The following is a 14,537-nucleotide window of genomic DNA, read 5'->3' on the forward strand; positions in this document are numbered from 1 at the left end:
TATTTAAATAGGATCATGTTCCACATACAGTTCTGTGTTCTGTAACTTGTTCGTTTTATTTAAAAATAAATCCTGAGGGGCACCTGGGTGGCTCAGTCAGTTGAGCATACAACTTCAGTTCAGGTCATGATCTTGTGGTTCATGGGTTCAAGCCCTGCAGAGGGTTCTGTGCTGACAGCTCAGAGTCTGGAACCTACATCAGATTGTGTGTGTGTGTCTCTCTCTACCCTTCCCCTGCTCATGCTCTATCTCTCCCTTTCTCTCTCAAAAATAAATAAATACTGGGGCGCCTGGGTGGCTCAGTCGGTTAAGCCTCTGGCTTCGGCTTAGGTCAGATCTCATGTTCGTGGGTTCGAGCCCTGCGTCAGGTTCTGTGCTGACAGCTAGCTCAGAGCCTGGAGCCTGCTTCCGGTTCTGTGTCTCCTTCTCTCTCTGCCCCTCCCCTCTCATGCTCTGTCTCTCTATCAAAAATAAATAAAACATTAAAAAATTAAAAATAAATAAATAAATATTAAAAATAAATAAATACAATAAAAATAAATCCTGGCATGCCTGGATGGCTCAGTTTAATGTTGACTCTTGATTTCAGCTCAGGTCATGACCCCAGGATCATGGGATCAAGCCCTGGTTGGGCTCTGTGTTGAGCAGGGATCCTGCCTAATATTCTCATTTTCTCTTTCTCTTTCTCTTTCTCCCACTCCCTCTCCCGCTCTCCCTCCCTCCCCATTGGCCCTCTCCCCCACTCTAATTAAAATTTTAAAAAATTGGGGCGCTTAGGTGGCTCAGTCAGTTGAGCCTCTGACTTCGGCTCAGGTCAGATCTCACGTTCGTGGTTCAAGCCCCGTGTCAGGCTCTGTGCTGACAGCTAGCTCAGAGCCTGGAGCCTGCTTCTGGTTCTGTGTCTCCTTCTCTCTCTGCCCCTCCCCCTCTCATGTTCTGTCTCTGTCTGTATCAAAAATAAATAAAACATTAAAAAAATTTTTTTAATTAAAAAATAGGGGTGCCTGGGTGGCTCAGTTGGTTAAGCGTCTGACTTTGGCTCAAGTTATGATCTCACGTTCATGGGTTCAAGCCCCGCATCAGGCTCTGTGCTGACAGCTAGCTCAGAGCCTGGAGCCTGTCTTCAGATTCTGTGTCTCCCTCTCTCTCTGACCCTCCCTGCTCATGCTCTCTCTCAAAAATAAATGAAACATTAAAAAATAAATAAATAAAACATCTATATTCTTTAAAAAAATAAAAAATAAATCCTGAGCTTCATTCCATATCAATACATAAAAAGCTACCTCATTGTTTTGAACCTTTGTACAATATTTCCTTAGAATCACCTACCATAGTTGATTTAAGCATCTTCTGTTAATGGACATTTAGATTGACTGTATATTCTGAATGACAACAAATACACATGAATTAACTATATTATTTTTTAAATAAAAATTTAAAACTTTAAATTTTTTAAAAAACTAAGGGAAAAAAATTCTAAAGCTCTGGAAATCTATAAACAAACAAACAAGAATCCAGAAAGACATGCACGGAAGCTGTTTTATACACAGGTGGCAGAAAGTATTCCTTTATAAAATGCTTTTTGCTCTTTGGAACATCCCAATTGAAAGTAAAGGAGAAGACTACAGTCATGGCCTTACGCCATGATTTGGGCCCTTGGTTGTCCTACACTGGCCCCCACTGGCAGGCTCAGAAATAGTAGCAGTACTCAGAGGAGGATTTGCTACAAAGCATGATTTAGGGCCACTCACTTGCCTGGGGATCCTTCTAAGACCCAGGCAATTCACAATCAATATGGGTTTGTGACATGAGCCAAAGAATTTTTAACTTTTGGCTAAATTAAGGACAACAGATAAAAGCCTAAAACTTAATAATATTGAAAATGAGGAAAATGATTCCTATTGAACAGTCATAAATTATGCAACTCACATGTTAGCCCAGTGAAATCTACTATAAACCTTAGTTTTCTATTAGTACCAGGATGTCCACAGTGATAGGAACCATCGTGTTGATGCAACATAAAATTTTGGTGTGTTATCTGTATTTGATTTAACCTATGAATAATTATATGTATGAAATATCTTTCATGGAATTATATCTTATACATCTTTCACTGACAAACTTCTTAGTTCTCTTATATTACTTTTATTTATTTACATTGTAAGTTTTCGGTGGGATTTATTGATCTGTATTTAAAAGAAACTGTTGACAAAGTTTACCAGAAATAATGTGAACAAGAACAGTTAATATTACTGAAACAGTAAAATAAGGATACAGGGTTTGTCTGACAAAACGGTACCTCTTAAATCCTGTTATTGAAACAAAAATGAACTGCTTCTTTCTAAACAAACAGTGGTATAATTAACAATAGTCAATAACTTCTATTTTTTCCTGAATATATAAACCTTAGAATACCAAGTAAAAAACGAATATGCCTTCTCTTTAAATATTTCCTACAGATACGATTTCAATATTTTCATTCAACATGGTGTGGTTTAAGAGATTTTTTATTTACAAGGCAAATAACAATCCACCCAAAGGGAATCAATAATCTATACAGGCTTACAGTATGAATAAAGACTTTAGAAAGCAGCAGATATTTCTAACAAACATACCAAACGGATAAAATTCTCAGAAGATCTATGTAATAAGATCTGCTAAGCAGCTGGCCACATATCTAGAACATTTGATCATTTTACTAGTGATTTCCAGGGGACTCTAGATGTTTCCAAACTCAACTTGAACACTCATCTTAGGCTTTGTATTTTGCTTTTCCAGTTTCACTAATGACACAAACATGATTCAAATCCCTGAAATATTCATTATAGTCAAGGGCATAACCTACAACAAACTTGTCTGGAATTTCAAACCCAACAAAGTCTGGTCTGTATCCAACGCTTCGAGGAGTCCTTTTCACCAGCAAGCTTGCAACCCTGACCATCTTCGGATTATACTGCCTGACCAAGGAAAGCAAGGTTTGCATTGTTTTGCCAGTGTCAATTATATCTTCAACAATCAAGACATTCTTTCCAGTTAAAGTTGAGAGATCATCTCCACCAATGACCTTTATATCCCCTGTTGACTTGTCATTACAGTAGCTTTTCAGTCTAATGAAATCTACAGTCATAGGAATGGATCTGTCACTATTTCTGTTCAGTGCTTTTATGTAATCCAGCAGGTCAGCAAAGAATTTATAGCCCCCCTTGAGCACACAGAGGGCTACAATGTGATGGTTTCCCATTTCCTTCATCACATCTCGTGCAAGCCGTTCCGTCCTGTCCATAATTAATCCATGAGGAATAAACACCTTTTCCAAATCCTTAGCATAATGATTAGGTATACAAAATAAATCTAGGTCATAACCTGGTTCATCATCACTAATCACAATGCTGGGGCTTCGGGTTGCCATAGCAGAGCTGGCTGGTGCGTGGACTGAGGGTAGTTCTCTTCTGTATTACTTTTAGTTGTAAGTTCTTAAAGTTTTTCAAGCTTGGTAAATTCCTGATAGATAAACAGGGATTTTTTTTAATAACAAGAAAATGTAGATTAAATGTAGATTTAAAAAGTAACGTACTTACAATTTACTCTGAAAAACATAGATATCAACAATTTCAATTTTTTAATGTTTATTTATGAGCGAGAGAGAGAGAGAAGAGCATGAGCAGGGGAGGGGCAGAGAGAGAGGGAGACACAGAATCTGAGGCAGGCCCCAGGTTCTGAGCTGTCAATACAAGTCCACTGTAGAGTTCAAACTGGGAGATCACGACCTGAACCAAAGTCAGATGCTCAACCCCTTGGGCCCCCCTGGCACCCCAACAATTTTAATAGCTACATAATATTTCATCATACTGAAGTATTGATCTATCATTTCAAAATGGAAATTGTTTATTCCTGATAAATTTTAAATGCTAAACTCATGCAATTAAAAAAAATTCTAGAATACAGACATTGAGGTGTAATATAGTAGAGGCAACTAGGTGGCTCACTTGGTTGAGCATCCAACTCTGGATTTCAGCTCAAGTCATGATCTCAAGGTTTGTGTGATCAAACCCCCTGAGTTGGACAGCTGAGCCTGCCTGGGATTCTCTCTCTCCCTCACTCCCTGCCTCTCCCCTGCTTGCACGCATATTCTCTCTAAATAAAAAAAATAAAGATATAGTACTATCATATTGTTAAATAACCTACTTTTCTTACTTAACAATATGTAATAGGTTCTGGGGTGCCTGGGTAGCTCAGCCGGTTAAGCCTGCGACTTCGGCTCAGGTCAGATCTCACGTTCGTGGGCTCGAGCCCCACATCAGGCTCTGTGCTGACAGCTAGCTCAGAGCCTGGAGCCTGCTACCAGTTCTGTGTCTCCTCTCTCTGCCCCTCTCCCTCTCATGCTCTGTCTCTCTCTCTATCAAAAATAAATAAAACATTTTTTAAAAGTTAAAAAAAACAATATGTAATAGGTTTGTCATGCCAACTTGACAAGCAAATTCTAAAATTTTTGTGGAAATACAAGTGCCAAGAATAGCAAGAGACACTCCTGAAGAAGAACAATGTGGAAGGACCTGTTCTACTGGATATCAAACTATAGTCACTAAGACAGAAGCTAATATGATAAAATGGTAAAATTCTAAAGACTGTAACAATAAAGAAAAGTTAACTTTTTTATGGAAAAGGGAATTAGCATCAGCTGAGGTGAAGAAGTGAGGACTTCTGGGTGCTGACAACATCCTTTTTCTTGACTTGGATATTGAATACCTATGATTATTCATTAAACTGTACAATTGCATTTTATGTACTTTTCTGTATTCATAGTAATTTACCTTTAATTTTTTTTAACATTTATTTATGTTTGAGAGACAGAGAGAGACAGATCATGAGCAGGGGAGGAGCAGAGAGAGAGGGACACACAAAATCGGAAGCAGGCTCCAGGCTCTGAGCTAGCTGTCAGCAGAGAGCCTAATGCGGGGCTCACACCCACCAACCATGAGATCATGACCTGAGCCGAAGTCAGATGCCTAACCGGCGGAGCCATCCAGGCGCCCCTCACATAGTAACTTATAATAAAAAGGTTTAAAATATGTAAAACATCCAGCACATACTCAATTAAAGGTAGCTACTACTGACATTTAAAAAAAGAGAAAGAGAGGCAGTGGATTTGTGACAATCTCCAAGAAATTCAGCCAACTGGATGGAAGCAGAACCATGTGTGTAGCAATCTCCATCACTAGTTTTAAAACAGGATCTATAGGGGTGCCTGGGTGGCTCAGCTGGTTAAGCATCTGGCTTCGGCTTAGGTCATGATCTCACAGTCCATAGGTTCAAGCCCCGCGACAGGCTCTGTGCTGATGGCTCAGAGACTGGAGGCTGCTTCAGATTCTTTGTCTCCCTCTCTCTCTGCCTCTCTGCCCCTCCCCAGCTCGCTCTCTGTCTTTGTCTCTCAAAATAAAGACATTAAAATATTTTTTTAAAATAATAAAATAAAACAGGGATACACATTGTATATGAATATGAATAAAACCGTACTAGAAGCCTACACAAGAGAGTGGTGACAGTGGTTACCTTTATCAATGTAGAGGAACAAGGCTGGGGACAGAGTGGCAGGCAGACTTATTTTCAATGTATATTACATGTTGTACCCTTCTAATTTTATCCTATGTACTTATATTTCCTGTTTTAATTTATTTAAGTACTTATTTATTTATTTATTCATTCATCTATGTATTTATTTAAGTACTCTCTACACCCAATGTGGGGCTCGAACTCACAAGCCCAAGATCAAAAGTCACATGCTCCTCTGATAGAGGCAGCCAGGTGCCCATATAGTTCCTATTTTAAAAATTTAGAAATTTAGGATACATATCAAATTTAACCACTCAAATTCTGTAGAAGTAGCTCTTTATACTTAGTAGCTTATTTCACTTCAAAAGAAAATTTAAAACAGAAGAATTGAAGCATTTTCTATATAAAACCAAAAGGCTTCACAAGTGATCAAATACCTTTATTATAACAACAGCCTTGTGAGGAGGCAAAATTATATACATTTACAGATTAGCAAACAGAGCCTCAGAGAGATTAAATGACTTGCCCTAAATCATAGCTAGTTAAGTGACAGAACTGGAACTCTAGTTTTTATGCTTCCAGACTCCATGGGCTTTTCTCTCTATCATACTATGAGACACAGGCTGCCCTCCTTAATGCCTTCCACCAAAAGAAAAAAAAAAAAGCGAAGAATAGAAGATGCACTATTTGTAACTTTTCATTTTGTGTGGGGAAGATTCCCTATGAATTATAAAATTCTTTTAAAAAAGTCAATATAAATGAGGAGTCTTAATTGAATAGCACATTACACTGTCAAAAGCACAAAAAGACGCTACACGATTTATACCTAGTGTTGTTCCTGGCTCAGATTTTAGGGAGATAGTTTTGTTTTACTCCTGAGTTGTTTACTGAAGGTTGAGGGATGCTTTATAAAAAAAGCATCTATGTGGCCAATATAAGAAAGTAATTAGATATAATACTTTTAAAAGCATTTCCAAAAATCTGTCAAATTAAACATAAATCACCAAAAATTATTTTGCATTGAAAGAAACCTTGAAAATTGACCCTCAAGAGGTGGTTTTCTAGAAGGGCTTCTAAAATGTCTTCTCACAGGGGTGCATGGCTGGTTGTTAGAAGAGCATGTGACTCTTTTTTTTTTTTATATTTTTTAATGTTTTATTTATTTTTGATACAGAGAGAGACAAAGCATGAGAGGGGGAGGGGCAGAGAGAGAAGGAGACACAGAACCGGAAGCAGGCTTCAGGCTCTGAGCTGTCAGCACAGAGCCTGATGCCGGGCCTGAACCCACGATTGTGAGATCTGACCTGAGCCGAAGTTGGAGGCTTAACCGACTGAGGAGCATGTGACTCTTGATCTTGGGGTCATGAGTTCAGGCCCTAGGTTGGTAGAGATTACTTAAATAAATAAGCTTAAAAATATTTTGAAAAACCATAAAATTTCTTCTCATAGTATATTCATATGATTAATAGCATTATTCTACAACTTCCCAAACACTGGGGTGCCTGGGTGGCTCAGTTGGTTAAGCCTCCGACTTCGGCTCAGGTCAGATCTCACGTTCGTGGGTTTGAGCCCTGCGTCAGGCTCTGTGCTGACAGCTAGTTCAGAGCCTGGAGACTGTCTTCAGATTCTGTGTCTCCCTCTCTCTCTGCCCCTCCCCCTCTCATGCTCTGTCTCTCTCTGTATCAAAAATCAATAAAACACTAAAAAAATTTTTTTAAAAAGATAAAATAAGGATTAAAAAATGATTTTACAAAAATTAAGAGATAATGCACATAAAGTGTTTAGCACAGTGTCTGGTACTTAAATATTGATAATTCGGCACTGACACTATTATTGGCATTTAACATCTAGGAAATGAGATTTACCTATACGCTTTTCTATTCAATCCATAAATGATCACAGTTTGGCAGTTTGGAATCTACTACACTACAACCAGCAATATACTCATTCCCTCCGGAAGTTAGGCAGGTATCACTTCTCTAAATCTTAGAAAAGAGAGAGTTGCAGATTACTCCATCAATCAAGGACAAGGCTGAAATTGGGAGCTTTGTTTTTCATGGAAATAGATGTTATATATACAAAGGTTGATTGAAATGGGATGAAGCTGTAATGTGGCTAAATGATGATTTCTATCTTGATAATGAAATGATGCAACCTACAGAGGGTCAGTGTCACGGCGTATTACAAGCCCTGTTGTCAGATGGGTGATGCAATTTCTATAGTCAATTCTGAATCACCAGCATAACCTTGGAGAAGCACTGAAGGAGAAAGGAAAATTCTCGAGTGCTGACTCCTAGGCTCAGCATCGTAGGAAACTATGTGTAAGATGTCTTAGTGCTATTTGAACATGGTGTTGTGCATATCCATGAATCTCAAAAATACATCCAGGGGGAAAAATCCTGCAGTTCTTAGTTCCTGACTATGACAAGGTCCCATGCATTTTTTTTTAAGCATCTCAACCTATCTTGTATCCCACCTTTGGGTCTGTCCATAGCAGGTCCTCCAAAGAGATTTGTTGAATGAATTACGTACTTAAAAAAAATTAAGAGCAATGGCTACAGAGCCAAGCTGACTTGTATATCATTTCTAACTCACCAGCTGTACAATTTTAATGATTTAAAATATTTCAGTCTTTATTTTCTCATCTGGAAAATGGGAAATGCCAAGTATTAAACTGAAAGACACAGGAAACAGAACAGTGCTTGGTACATACTAAGCCTAAAGTAAACAGTATTCTCTATTATTTTTTGGTACAAGATGGTATACAAGAGTAAAGCAGTATCAAGACATCTCTATCAGATGGATTTAAGCACAATCTGACCTCTTCCAGGAGGACTGAAGTTCGAAAGTCAAGAATAAAGGCTCAGGAAGGGCTTGCAAATGATAATCCAGGCCACAAAGGAAAAAGATGGGCAGAAGAGGGAAAAGCAAGGGGCGCCAGGGGATGGCATTAGTAAGCTCTTCAGGAGAGGGTTGCCACACTAGGGTGGGGAATCAGGGAAAGGAGGCAGTTACTTTGGCCAGGCCTGTGACTTACCGTGGGGCAGGGCAATGTGGAGAAACTTGGTATTGATAAAACTAGCTGGCTAGGGAGAGCAGGGCCGACAGAACTGGCTAGGAGCCACGACACGCAGCTGGGCGGTGCGCCGGCCAGGCCTCCGCTCGAGGGCTGCGGGCCGGAGAGCAACAAAAGGCCGTGGGGCTCGGACACTCCAGAACCGTGGTGGTTATAAAGGACAAAATTTTTTTCTAAGGTAATCACAGCATCTACGCTGAGACCTGCCTGCCTGGGACAGGATGGAGGCTGGAAGGAGGAAGACCCGCTTCCCGCTTCGAAATAAGAAGGAGGAACAAGAGGGCAGCGGAAAAAGAGAAGCAAAGGACTCAAACCCCACCGCCTCGGGGGAATCACCCACTCCAGACTGGAGAGGGCCTCCTGGGCCAAGCCTGAAGGCGGGACTTCTGCGATTACCGGCGGAACCGCCTCCGGGTGAGAGGTCTCATGAGGGACAGGCAGCTGCTGAACCAATGGAGCCTACGCCTGGGGCGGATGTTGCCTCCCATTGGTGACTGTTGGGCGCGACCAGTAGCCAATGAGCCCGCCTGGGGGGGTGTAGCTGTGACGTTAGCTGCGGAGGAGGCCGCTTCGAATCGGCTGCGGCCAGCTTGGTGGCTTGGGCCAATCATCGGCCTCCAACGAGCAAGGCCTTCGCCAATCGGTGGCCTCCACGACGGGGCTGGGGGGAGGGTATATAAGCGGCCTCGGCGACGGCGCGGTCGACGCTGGCCCAGACATCACAGATTCAACGACTTGGGAGGTTTCGTGAATCTGAGAGGTAAGCGCCGCGGCCTGTCTTTCCGGACCTGCCCTTCACGTTTTCCGCTGCTCCTGCTCACCCCGGGCCCTGTACCTTCAGATCAGTAAACTCGGTGTGCTCCCGTGCGGCGGCCTGTGGTTGGATTGCCTCTGACGTCTTGCCTCCCTGCTGACCCACTGGCCTACCGCGCCGGCAAGATGAAGCTGTCCCTGGTGGCTGCGGTGCTGCTGCTGCTTGGCGCGGCACGGGCCGAGGAGGAGGACAAGAAGGAGGACGTGGGCACGGTGGTCGGCATCGACCTGGGGACCACCTACTCCTGGTAAGTGGGATTTGTAGGAAGGGGGGAATGGGGCGTGGTCTCCTGGGCTGCTGTGAGAACCGCGGTGCTGATTCCTTCCGTTCTTGCTCATTTTTCCGCCAGCGTCGGGGTGTTCAAGAACGGCCGCGTGGAGATCATCGCCAACGATCAGGGCAATCGCATCACGCCGTCTTATGTAGCCTTCACTCCTGAAGGGGAGCGTCTGATCGGCGATGCAGCTAAGAACCAGCTCACCTCCAACCCTGAGAATACGGTCTTCGACGCCAAGCGGCTCATTGGCCGCACATGGAACGACCCATCTGTGCAGCAGGACATAAAATTCTTGCCTTTCAAGGTTCGACGGGGTTTTTGTCACCTGGTTAGAAAGTGGGTGGCAGTGGCAGTATTTAGGATTAATAAGTTGCTGAAAAACTGTTGAGATAACAAAAAGGATACGAACGTGGTGTGTATATATGATAACTTACTGAGTAAAGTTGCTATGTTACAAAACTTGCTAAAAGTAAGTTTGGCAAACAAAAAATGTCACACATAACTACATCTACATCGTTTAGGGTTGATAGCCTGATTAAAACTGAATATGCTTGACTTTGTAAGGCGCTCATTCTCCTTAAGTATTTCTGGTCAATATTTAGCTCCAAGCAACCAAAGGAAACCAAATTAAGGGGGAGGAAGTGGGTCTCAGACCATACTCCTTTACTTAGAGTTTAGAATGTTCTGTGTCTGAGTATAATTCATTCTTTAAAATAGGTGGTTGAAAAGAAAACTAAACCATATATTCAAGTTGATATTGGAGGCGGGCAAACAAAGACATTTGCTCCTGAAGAAATTTCTGCCATGGTTCTCACTAAAATGAAGGAAACTGCTGAGGCTTATTTGGGAAAGAAGGTAAATACTTCCAGAACAATGTTAAGTAATTTTGTTTTTACTATTGATTGATCATTTTGTGTAGATTCTTTTATTGGTTTAATAATTAGAATCCGAATGATATCGTGTATTTCAGCTTTAATTGCTTGTATGTTTTACTGTAGACCATACAAAGTACTAGGGACTTCTCATGTGTTCTCACTTAATGCTTGTACATCCATGGGTATAAGATTACATATAACTAACAAACTGCGTTGGAAATTAAAGTGAAGGTCTAAGTGCAACTTAAGAGTTAATGTGATAAAAAATACACTTAATCGTTTTCTGTTATTTTAGGTCACCCATGCAGTTGTTACTGTACCAGCCTATTTCAACGATGCCCAACGCCAGGCAACCAAAGATGCTGGAACTATTGCTGGGTTGAATGTAATGAGAATCATCAATGAGCCGTAAGTGTTAAATTCAGAATCGTGGTGTGTTTGCCAAATGGGGATAATGTAAACTTAACTAAGCTTTTTTCTTCTTTTTCATTCTCTTAATAGTACAGCAGCTGCCATTGCTTATGGCTTGGATAAAAGGGAAGGAGAGAAGAACATCCTGGTGTTTGACCTCGGTGGTGGAACTTTTGATGTGTCTCTTCTCACCATTGATAATGGTGTTTTCGAAGTCGTGGCTACTAATGGAGACACTCATCTGGGTGGAGAAGACTTTGACCAACGTGTCATGGAACACTTCATCAAGCTCTATAAAAAGAAGACTGGCAAAGATGTCAGGAAAGACAACAGAGCTGTGCAGAAACTCCGGCGTGAGGTAGAAAAGGCCAAACGGGCCTTGTCTTCTCAACATCAAGCAAGAATTGAAATTGAGTCTTTCTATGAAGGAGAAGACTTCTCTGAAACTCTGACTCGGGCCAAATTTGAAGAGCTAAACATGGTATGCTCCTTGTTTTGTGCTTTGCTAACAATATCTAGTTAGACCCTGTTTGGGACATTGCATTTAGATATTTAGACAATATCCAGGTATAACAGGCATTCTCACAGTAATTGTTTCCTGTTCTAGGACCTGTTCCGTTCTACCATGAAGCCTGTCCAGAAGGTGCTGGAAGATTCTGACTTAAAGAAGTCTGACATTGATGAAATTGTTCTTGTTGGTGGCTCTACTCGAATTCCAAAGATTCAACAACTGGTTAAAGAGTTCTTCAATGGCAAGGAGCCATCCCGTGGCATAAACCCAGATGAAGCTGTCGCATATGGTGCTGCTGTCCAGGCCGGCGTACTCTCTGGTGATCAAGATACAGGTAAGTCAGTGGCACCGCATCTGCCACAGTATTTCAATAGCTTGATAGAGTATAATTAGCTGTTGCTTTAGAAATCAAGGTAGTCTGAATAACAAGGTGATACAGCTGGCAAAGGGTAAAATGAGGACAAGACCTGGCTCAATTTCAAGATCTTTCACAACTACATTTAATTCACTGCTTCTGAAATGATTTTGCATACAACCTCTCATGAAATGGCAAGATGGAGAAGATAAAGTTTTACAATTCATGGGGAGATTGCTTGGTGTAGTGCTCCTGTGACTCAAATTAGAACTTAACCTTGGTTAACTTACCTTTGCAGGTGACTTGGTACTGCTTGATGTATGTCCCCTTACACTTGGCATTGAAACTGTGGGAGGTGTCATGACCAAACTGATTCCAAGGAACACTGTGGTGCCCACCAAGAAGTCTCAGATCTTTTCTACAGCTTCTGATAATCAACCAACTGTTACAATCAAGGTCTATGAAGGTAATACTCTATCTTTGTTAATGACATGGTATGTTTGTTTGTGGGAAGTGACTTGTTGAAATGAGAAGGGAAAGAAAGAATCTGCTGGTTTCAGACAGGGGTCCCTAATTTAACTCGTGTTAAGTTTGGTAGAGTTAGCCCTAAAATATAGTTCTTATCTACCTATCTAGTATTCTTTGTCATTAAAAGTAATTTCTAAGCTGACTCCTAGAATACAGTGAGAATAGAGTTTATAATGCTGTAGATGAAATTCAATTAAAACTTAGTAATAATTTAACAGTTGGTCCAACTTGAAATTCCTTATAGAGCAATACTGACCTCCTTCTAGTTTGATAAGAATGCCCTTTCCACTGTAGGCTCTAACAGACTGAAATGTAAGGATCCAGATATACTAATGTTTGTTATTAACAACTAATGAATTTTTTTGGTATACCTTCTAGGTGAACGACCCCTGACCAAAGACAATCACCTTCTGGGAACTTTTGATCTGACTGGAATTCCTCCTGCTCCCCGTGGGGTCCCACAGATTGAAGTCACCTTTGAAATAGATGTGAATGGTATTCTTCGAGTGACAGCTGAAGACAAAGGTACAGGTAACAAAAATAAGATCACAATTACCAATGACCAGAATCGTCTGACACCTGAAGAAATTGAAAGGATGGTTAATGATGCTGAGAAGTTTGCCGAGGAAGACAAGAAGCTCAAGGAGCGCATTGATACCAGAAATGAATTGGAAAGCTATGCCTACTCTCTAAAGAATCAGATTGGAGATAAAGAAAAGCTGGGAGGTAAACTCTCTTCTGAAGACAAGGAGACCATGGAAAAAGCCGTAGAGGAAAAGATTGAATGGCTAGAAAGTCACCAAGATGCTGACATTGAAGATTTCAAAGCTAAAAAGAAGGAACTAGAAGAAATTGTCCAGCCAATTATCAGCAAACTCTATGGAAGTGCAGGCCCTCCCCCAACTGGTGATGAGGAAGCAGCAGATAAAGATGAGTTGTAGACATTGCTCTGCTAGTGCTATAATATTGTAAATACTGGACTCAGGAACTTTCGTTAGGAGAAAATTGAGAGAACTTAAGTCTCGAATGTAATTGGAATCTTCACCTTGGAGTGGAGTTGAAAATGCTATAGCCCAAGTGGCTGTTTACTGCTTTTCATTAGCAGTTGCTCACATGTCTTGGGGGAGGGGGGAAAGGAAGAATTGGCTATCCTACAAAATGGGTAAAAAAGCTGGGTTAGGGCGTGTGTTCACCTTGGAAATGTTCTATTTAACAATTGGGTCATGCGCATCTGGTGTAGGAACTTTTTCTACCATAAGTGACACCAATAAATGTTTGTTATTTACACTGGTCTAATTTTTGTGATACGCTTCTAATTAAGTCAGTTGCTTCTAGGTCAGATTCTCACTTGGTGGGGTGGGATTTTGAGGTAAAGAAACCTTTTTATTTAGTTATTTCAGGGAACTTGCCCTAATGTTCATTTAATTTAAGAAAGGGCCAGGAAAGGTAAGAAACATCCTTACCTAGGCAAGAGCCATTTCACAGTGCCCAGGAGCAGAATTTTCTTGAACATAGTTGAAATTTCTAATTTCCCCTTATCTTTAAAATTTTCTGGTGACTTTTTATTACTAATGCTTTGTAGCTCCTAGAATTCCTTAAGACTTGCTTGAGTGATGGATCACTGATGTTAACTTCATACACTTAGATTCAGTTCACAATTTTAGGACATAAAGGTACATTTTATTATTTTTTATAAAAGTATATTTTAAACCTCCACTATGTCAGAATCTTCATCTCTGAAATTTCTCACTAGTTGTCTGGAGTGGGGTCTAGGATGGTGAGAAACGACTTCAAGCCCTATTACAATTGTGGATCAAAGGTACTCATTTATATCAAGGGAGGTTCAAGATTACTTGGATTGGCTTCTTGAGGGAAAAGAATGATCTAGATAAATGATTTAGTGTGATCAATAAAGGGCAGGCTCTCTGGTGCTAATATGAAATCCAATATTGTCCAAGGATAGATATTTGATAGGTCAGCAACCAGCCGAAAGGTTGATTTGCTAACTTGTGGCAGGTTGTGCTAACCTGATGGCATAGTTGTTTGTACTTGGAGGCCCACACTCCTGCTGCAGGGCCCCAGAAGCGTGGAGTGGAATACCAAGAGTCTTCAGGCCAAGTTTAATACAAAAGTAACCTGC

At 41.0% G+C, this 14,537-nt stretch overlaps 2 protein-coding genes across 3 annotated transcripts; one reads left to right on the forward strand and one right to left on the reverse strand.

Annotated features, from left to right (window-relative positions):
- Positions 1-2,125: 2,125 nt before the first annotated feature.
- Positions 2,126-8,972, reverse strand: LOC115276312 (hypoxanthine-guanine phosphoribosyltransferase). Its single transcript, XM_029920311.1, has 2 exons — positions 8,588-8,972; positions 2,126-3,501 (listed from the first exon to the last, which is right to left on the reverse strand). The coding sequence occupies exon 2, from the start codon at positions 3,407-3,409 to the stop codon at positions 2,753-2,755; it is 657 nt and encodes a 218-aa protein (XP_029776171.1). The 5' UTR covers positions 3,410-3,501; positions 8,588-8,972; the 3' UTR covers positions 2,126-2,752.
- Positions 8,973-9,275: 303 nt separating this feature from the next.
- Positions 9,276-13,693, forward strand: HSPA5 (heat shock protein family A (Hsp70) member 5). 2 transcript variants are annotated; one of them, XM_029919461.1, is made up of 9 exons: positions 9,276-9,386; positions 9,468-9,687; positions 9,790-10,021; positions 10,435-10,572; positions 10,888-11,000; positions 11,094-11,484; positions 11,611-11,848; positions 12,168-12,335; positions 12,776-13,693. In XM_029919461.1, exons 2-9 carry the CDS (start codon positions 9,566-9,568, stop codon positions 13,336-13,338), a joined length of 1,965 nt encoding a protein of 654 aa, XP_029775321.1. In that variant the 5' UTR covers positions 9,276-9,386; positions 9,468-9,565; the 3' UTR covers positions 13,339-13,693. The 2 variants fall into 2 exon arrangements, with proteins under 2 accessions (XP_029775321.1, XP_029775322.1); XM_029919462.1 differs by having other exon boundaries at positions 9,312-9,687.
- The last annotated feature ends 844 nt before the right edge of the window (positions 13,694-14,537 follow it).

This window comes from Suricata suricatta, chromosome 13, assembly GCF_006229205.1.
Source record: "Suricata suricatta isolate VVHF042 chromosome 13, meerkat_22Aug2017_6uvM2_HiC, whole genome shotgun sequence".
Classification (NCBI taxonomy): Eukaryota; Metazoa; Chordata; class Mammalia; order Carnivora; family Herpestidae; genus Suricata; species Suricata suricatta.

Coding starts and splice junctions, on each gene's coding strand:
- LOC115276312 (XM_029920311.1), bottom strand. CDS start 3,409: ATGGCAACCCGAAGCCCCAGCATTGTGATTAGTGATGATGAACCAGGT.
- HSPA5 (XM_029919461.1), top strand. CDS start 9,566: ATGAAGCTGTCCCTGGTGGCTGCGGTGCTGCTGCTGCTTGGCGCGGCA. Junction 11,485..11,610: donor AATTTGAAGAGCTAAACATG/GTATGCTCCTTG, acceptor TTCCTGTTCTAG/GACCTGTTCCGTTCTACCAT. Junction 11,849..12,167: donor CTCTGGTGATCAAGATACAG/GTAAGTCAGTGG, acceptor TTACCTTTGCAG/GTGACTTGGTACTGCTTGAT.